We start from the raw sequence: 8115 nt of genomic DNA, 5'->3' as shown, positions 1-8115 counted from the left end.
AGTAGAAACTTTGTTTATTAAATATCGATTAAAAAATGAATGAAATTCATTCTAGCATGAAAGAACTAAGTAGTATTTGATAATCGAAAGACTTTTATTTTCAAAAGAAAAATCAAATGTAATCAAATAACACATTTTAGAACTTTGTTATTTTATTAACATATTAAAAATAGATATTAATTTTATAAATAAATTATGTTGCTTAAAAATGTATATTGTCAACTGATAAGGTTAATTTCCAATTGTGATGTAGTTTTTATTAAAATAAGGCCTTAAAATAATGGAAGTGATATTCGTACCACTTCTTTTGATAGATGTACCACAACTGTGCATTGTTAACTTATACATTTAGCAATACGGCTTGTACATTGTGGTACATCTATAAAAATTAATTGTACAAATATCGTTTCCCTTAAAATAAATGGCGCCTGACTAATCGTTAAGTTGGTACTAAATTTTTTAATCTAGAAGTAAGTAAGTAAGTAACTGCTCAGTGCCGCCTTCCGGTGTATGGAGAGGTTAAGATGTAGGCAGACCTTACCTCTACCTAAGTAGAGAGGCTGCTTTCAGTTTTTACTTAAATGGTAGAAAGACCCTTCAACCTTTGCATGGGATGAGTATCGAACCCGTTTAAGAGAAAAGAAGAAATCAAAAAAGAAGGAAAAGAAGTTGCCTTGCCTGACCCGTTTAATTGAGATAGCGTCTTTAGAATTTGGGCCTTATTTTGCTAACAGCCTAACAGTTTATCGAGTCCCGGGGCTATTATGATTTTGAGTACTAAGGCTTTCAGAAACCTGGCCCAATTGTCCAGAGACAAGAATTCAATTATTTCTTTATTTAGAAAAAAGACAGTAAACAGTCCAAATGAGAAATACATTGTAATATTGTTTTAATATGAAAGTATAGTGATTAATATTTAGGACAACTCTATTTTAACTAAATTTGTATTAAGATTCAAATAAACTAGTTTATATGATCATAATTAAACTAACTCCAACTATATTAGTTGAACTCGTTAAATACAAATAGCTCTATATATACTCAAAAAAGTTAAACAAAGGGAGGTGATCCTTACACATGTTTTTGTCATACACAACAATGTTTGCATTATAAGATTGTACTGTACAACTGTATAATACATACAGTGTTGTATATGGCTAAAAATGGTTGTGGAAGGATTATTTCCCTTAAACAAAACCCTCACTACAAAAATAATATATCATTTATTCATACCAACTTAAAACAAGTGTAAAGAAATTGCTTAATTTGTTCACACTTAAAAAAGTTTAAAAAGTATTCACTTTTAAAAGTGTGAAAAAATTTAAAAAATTATAAATTTTTCACACTTTTATGTGGAAAAAAAAAAGTTTCACACTTTTAAGTGTGTAAAAGTATCTTAATTGTTCACACTTAGAAATGTGAAGATTAATTTGTAACACTAAATTTCTTCGCATAAGAGAGGTGTAAAGAATTTAGGTGATACAATTTGACTTTTACACTTTTAAATGTGAATATTTTTGACATTTGTTTACACTTTTTGGTGTGAACTTTTTCTTTCCACAAATATAAGTGTGAAAAAATTACAATTTTTCATATTTATTCACATTTTTAAAAGTGAATACTTTTTAAACTTTTTTAAGTGTGAACAAATTAAGCAATTTTTTCACACTTGTTTTAAGTAGGTGTGAATAAATGACAATTTTATTTTAGTGCCTAAACCACCATAGCTTAATATATATATATTAAGTTCGGCTCCTATAATTCTTCAATTCGTACACACGTACACCTAGGAGGTGTTTGGTATGAGTGAATCAAAGAGAATGAATATGTAATAGAGAATGAATATAGTGGGAAAGAGAATGAGTATTTGCAAAGAGAATTGATTCCGTCGTTTGGTACAAGCATAGAATGAATATATAAAAAATACTAAATTTTAAATAATAATCAAATTTAATACATATAACATCACTAAAACAAAAAAAAAAATTAAAAATTTCCATTCCCATCAATTCTCTACATTTCATAAATAATTGAGGGAATGGAATCGATTCCCTATTCTCGATTCTCTTTCTCATTCTCTATTACAACCAAACATGAGAAGTGTTTCTCATTCCATTTCCACTCTTTCCATTCCATTGTACCAAACACCCCCTAAAAGCTTGGTTAGCATTTTAAACTCTTTAAAAACTGATTTTCAGCGTATAACCAATTCCCTATCCATATACTTGAAATATGGCATTTTTTATGTCTTCATTTTAGTAAATAATTAAATTAATGAACCATGTTTGCCATCGGATCATTGTGCCATTCAAGATGAAACGGTTTTAAGCAAAAGCCCGTTTAGCTAGATCGGTGGAATATTGGTAATACTAATGCGAAATATATATATATATATATATATAACTAGCTAGCTAGTATCATATCGTATTCATAATTAACTAGCAGAGTTTACAAGTGTTATCCATTCAGTCTGATCTTATTGTATCCAGGGACGGCTCCACAATGGGGGCAGTGTGGGCAATTGCCTCCATTCCAATTTTGGTACAATGTAATTTTTTAAAGGTATATTTGTAATTTTGTTCTTAAAAAATATAAATAAATAAATACATATAAATGTCACCATCGTTGTCTTATGCCTCTTCTTTGCAAGTATGTTACTTATGTTGGAAGCATTAGTTTTGAGACAAAATCCTCTATTAATAAAGTAAAAATCTTAAGTTATTTTGATTTTTAATAAAGTTTAAAAGGAGAAGTTGAAAAAAGTGTTGATTTTTAATAGAGTTTAAAAATAGAAGTTGAAAGAACTATTTTATTTGTTTGAGTTAATGTATCATACATTGATAAATAATATAGCTATATGTGAAAATGATATTTTATTTTCAAATTATTATATAATAGTAATCACAATAGTCAGGTGAAAATTTGTGTAGAGGCTATATTGCATATCATTTTATGTTGTTTAATATAATGCAACCCTCCTGCACATTTGCCAAAATTGCAAAGACCAATGTTCAAGTTCTCATAACTTGTACTCACACCAAATTATTTTAAGAGGCCATATTTTCTAATTCTCATGTGAGGGTCAATTTTTTTTTTTAAAAAAAATTTCTTTCAAAAATGACTCTAATAAATATAACAAGAGACATTTAAATTTGCCCCCATACAAAATAAGTTTTGACTCCGTCCCTAATTGTATCATTTCATTTTTTTCCCAAAGTGCCAGATTTGAAATGAAGAGGGCCAACTAATTCATATTGGAATCAAAGTAATTAATAAGTTAAGGAAAAGACGAGTAAAAAACAGCAACAAAAAAAAAGGGTAATAATGAAAGTATATATAGAAGAACTAACGCCTTAGTTTTTGACATTAGGATGGATCAAGAATTTTTTAAGATGTTTTTGGTCAGTTTATTATCTTTCCGTTTTATGATATAGTTTCATGTTTTTATTTGATAAAACATCACAAATTCAAATTTATTTATATACCAAAAATTCCAAAATGGTTTACATGTTAAAATTTAAAATTAATGTTATCATGGTGTGCACAAAAAGGCGGTCTTAATATCAGAAAACTTTGTACATTAATTTGGTGTGCACATATCTTAATTTGATCTTCATCATGTCATGCCTCTTCCTCACCGTACACCAAAAGCTAATTGATTAAAGCATCAGATACATACATAACATGCATGCGTATAAAGTGAAACTTTTTTCTATATATATATATATGCTAGCTAGCTAGATGTATAGTACTAGATTATACAAGCTTTAATTAGCTAGCAGTATATAAATATGTATATACTGTATTTTCGATATGCAAAAATTTTCTTAAAGTGACAGAATGATCCCAAAAATAACAACAAATGGCCGGGGTGTCTACTAGCTACTATATTAGTCCTAATAACAAGATCACAATTGAAGTACGTAAGAGATGAGAGAAAATTGCTTATATATATCGCAATATCTTACTGCATGAAATAACTTAGACTAGATACATCATATACAGTATTTGGTTAACTACAGTTTGATTAAAGGTTTAGACATGAGTGGGAAGGAGTCACGTGCAAGTACAGCTTTAAGAAAGTGAGTTCATTGGGCTGCACATGATCAGTATATATAGTAGCATAGATTTGGACCACCAGGACTAGTAGAAATTCGCCGTATAAGTATACGTTCCGCCACAAAGAAAATATATATATGTTATATTGAATGATTTCTTATGCTAAATGAACTCGATCTACATGAGTTCAATTGTATATTTGTATTATTATTATTATTGTCATTGTTCTATAGTTACAGAAAAACGATATTAATTGAAGGAGAATAAAATCAGAGTACGATCTAATATGTAAAAGAAAGTAAGACATTGAATTGTAAATTCTCGAGTAGTCCAAATGAATGGAAACATATGACAATGAACACCCTAAATTAAGTACGTTAGCACTCATAAGGCTATCCCTAATGCTAAGTACGTTCTTATGCGTCTTTGAGCTGCCACATTATATTTTTACAAATCTTTACACATCTTTATAAATCCTTAAAATCCTATAATTTTATCTCCAATCATACAAACATCCTTACATATCCTTTAACACCACTAAAAACAAAAAAATAATAAGTAAGGGCACCTAAGGGCATGCCCTTGAGTAAGGGCATGCATCAAAAAATCTTTAGTTTTGGACAAGCTTCAACCGCATCAAAGGATATTTAAAGACACCTAAGAACACCCAAAAACATCCCAAAAACATCCTCATTGGAGATAGTCTAATGTATACGAGTACTATTCTCTAGTTGCATGCACACCACCACCACCACCAAATAAACTATATTTTTTTGGATTTCAAATTAATAGGAAATGCAATGTTAAATACTTATATACTCCACATTATATTCCTCTGCTTCTTTGTTTATAGTATAACTTTTTACTAGTATCTTACTCGTAATTACTAATAGTACTGGTATCTAAATATAACCCACCCGGCCCCATTCGAAAAAGTAAATTGATAACAATACCGAAAAACACATATAACTCGATCAAAGCACACGAAATTTTCTCTTCTCAAAGTTAAACATGCCTAGCTACTTTACAATATCCAAATTGATTGATTACCAACTTAATTATGGCATGCAGCATAACCCAAAGTTCAAATGTAGTATACTTAATTGTGCTAGCTAGCTCCACATTCCGAGAGACAGTTGAAAGAATCTAATAAAGTTGAACTCAGCCATGTTCCCAGATTTTAAGATATATTCCTAGCTAATATAAACACATTACATATTGATATTGTCTGATTAACCATATATAATTATTACTTTTTCAAACATATTAATAACCACCGAAGACAAAGTCGTCATATCATCATCTTTACAAAATATCAGGTTTTTTTCGTGATCCAAATCAATTAACTCAATGAGCTAGCTATAGCACGTGATATAGAATTGAAGAATCATATACTATCATTAATTTTTTTCTTATAAAAACCATAAAGTTTGAGTTGAAACTAACATAATGACACAACGAAGAATGAAGATAAAATTCAAACAACTTAGCTTACAAATTAATGTAAGATTAAACAATAAACATATCCCCCTCGATAACTTCTATACCAATATACCCCCTCGATAATTAACCATCAAGCAAAAAACAAATTTCTATAGAGAATGAGTAGTACCTATATATACAAGCAGCAAAGATAAGAAAAAAAAAAAAGAACACACCAGAAGTATTGCTCCCAAATCCTTGTTGACAAATCCTGTGTTCAATTCTTCATGATAATCGGACTTGGCCCGATGAGATGAAGAGGATCCGAGGTTCCTCTCAGCGCAAAACCAATATATATATATATATATATATATATTTTTATTAAACGTTCCAGCCTTGTTCACTGAAAAATTTAGAAGGCTGGAATTAATATATGTGTTTGCAAGCTGACATGATCGCTCCGATCCAATCCCCTCCCATCGACGATGTTTTGACATAAAATTTTCCTATACGTACTAATATTGAAACAGACGAAAAAAACAAGGTGATCAAGGATCAAAAACCAGAAGAAAATCTAGCTTTGTGGGGTATATAATCAATTAGATAGATAGCTAGATCAAGGAAGGAACCGAAGTAGAGCCAATATTGTTGTGATTCGTTTGATCAAGCCAGACTCCTCCTTCGGCGTCCCATAAAATGGAATTCGGATCACCAGAAGAAACAACAACGACAGCTTCATCAATCTGACGATCATGATCACTACTACTCTTATTTTGCCCACCATGAAAACTACTGTTATTATTATTATTCCAATCCATGATCTTGTTTTGTGAATTATTTTCCAATTTCAGATCTTTAATTACCAAGTTATTGGAACTACTCATCATCCCATCATGATCATAGTTTGCAAAACCCCCCATAACTCTTTGTTGTTGTTGATTAAAAGTGGAAGCTAGTAGCGAAGCCATAGTACTAGGAGCACTACAAGTCGAACCACCATACATGAAGGAATTATTATTGTAGCTACCAAAATTCAAATTTGAACCTCCTGATGCTGTACCCATAGGCGAGAAACCTAACGATTCGGATGCATTGATATTCATATGCTGCGGTTGAATAAGAGTGCTATATCCGCCCGGGACAAGGTGGTTTTCATTCACGCTAGAAACCCTAGTAGTAGGATCAAATCCAGGATAATTAATAGAGTTTTGATGAGGAGCTATCAACCCATAAAACAAAGGGTTAAGATGATGATTGCTGTTAGTAGTAGTAGAAGATGATGGGATTTGATTAATTTGATCATGATTATTATTATTATTATTATTATTATTATTATTATTGTTATTATTAGGGTTAGGGTTTGTATGATGATGATGAACTTGTGATTGTGTAGCCGGAGCATTACTACTCGTGATGGGCGGTCTTTTAACTCTTTTGTTCTTCCTGCAGCCGCCACCTACAGGGACATTTCTCAAGGTGCCACCTCTTGTCCAATACCTTTTACATGCTTTACAAAAATGTCTTGGTTGTGACAAACTATAGTTGTTGTAATAACAAAACTTTGTGTTGGAAGAATCACATCGTGGGCATTTTAACGCTTCGTGCGGTGGCGGTGGCGGCGGCTGTTGCTGTTGTTGAAGTTGAATCGTTTTCTCCATTACACGAGATTTCACCGATGCCATCAACTCATCATTAATTCTTGTGTGACCGATGTGCGTGTACGTATGCTAGCTAGCTAGCTAGCTTAGAATTAATGGTGAAAAAACTTTAAGCTAGAAATTAGAAAAAGGGGAAATTTTGTTGTTTTTTGGATTTTAATTAAATTAAATTGGTTTGTGAAGGTGAAGAAGAAATGAAATTAAGATGATGAAAAACTAGCTACAAACAGAAAGATGGATGGAAATAGATATATTCCTTCCAAATGCTAGAAAACAAAAGACATGGGTCATGTTTTGTTGTCGAAAACACTAGTTAATAATTGGGACACACAGACCCGGTGGGTGGTGGCCACTCCACTCGATAATCAAGATCGATTTGTAAACTATACATGGGTATTAGACTATTCTTGCAAATTCTCTCATGGGTAATATTTTATACCTGCCTGAAAAGGATTTACAAGGAAATGCACATGCTACTAACTGATCAGCTTTCAGATAAGGGATTTTCGGGGTTCCTTGTCAAATAAATAATATATATATTTTTTCAAGCGGGTAAGATACGTTAGATAGAGGTCGTCACTAGCTACCTATTTTATTCAAGAAATCCAACATAACAAAAGATATATAAAAATAAATAAATGGGTGAGAACCTTTTGGTCTCATATACTGTCTTGATATTCAAAGAGCACACTGCAAACAATATATATATATATATAAAGGTATGGTTAATGTAATAACTATTCATATATGAACATAAGTAAAGTATAATATGATTTCTTCATGTGTGAACGAATTTGTTCACATGGATATGAACATGAAGTTATAATCCAGAAGTTTTCAAGGTTATCTATAGTTCTCACATTAACTTTTATATATATATATATATATATAGTTATAACTGACTGATTGAGTTGATTATGTGTATTGTTTTTATAGTGATAACCTAATGATGGGGAACATACACCATAAAATCATT

The 8115-nt window shown here is 30.9% G+C and overlaps 1 protein-coding gene across 1 annotated transcript; it reads right to left on the bottom strand.

The window, feature by feature from the left end:
• Positions 1-5433: 5433 nt before the first annotated feature.
• LOC122593587 (dof zinc finger protein DOF1.4-like) lies at positions 5434-7366 on the bottom strand. The gene has a single exon (XM_043766016.1). The coding sequence runs from the start codon at positions 7161-7163 to the stop codon at positions 6093-6095; it is 1071 nt and encodes a 356-aa protein (XP_043621951.1). The 5' UTR covers positions 7164-7366; the 3' UTR covers positions 5434-6092.
• Positions 7367-8115: the final 749 nt, after the last annotated feature.

This window comes from Erigeron canadensis, chromosome 3 (genome assembly GCF_010389155.1).
Source record: "Erigeron canadensis isolate Cc75 chromosome 3, C_canadensis_v1, whole genome shotgun sequence".
NCBI lineage: Eukaryota > Viridiplantae > Streptophyta > Magnoliopsida > Asterales > Asteraceae > Erigeron > Erigeron canadensis.
This window is presented reverse-complemented; position numbering and strand designations above follow the sequence as displayed.

Coding starts and splice junctions, on each gene's coding strand:
- LOC122593587 (XM_043766016.1), bottom strand. CDS start 7,163: ATGGCATCGGTGAAATCTCGTGTAATGGAGAAAACGATTCAACTTCAA.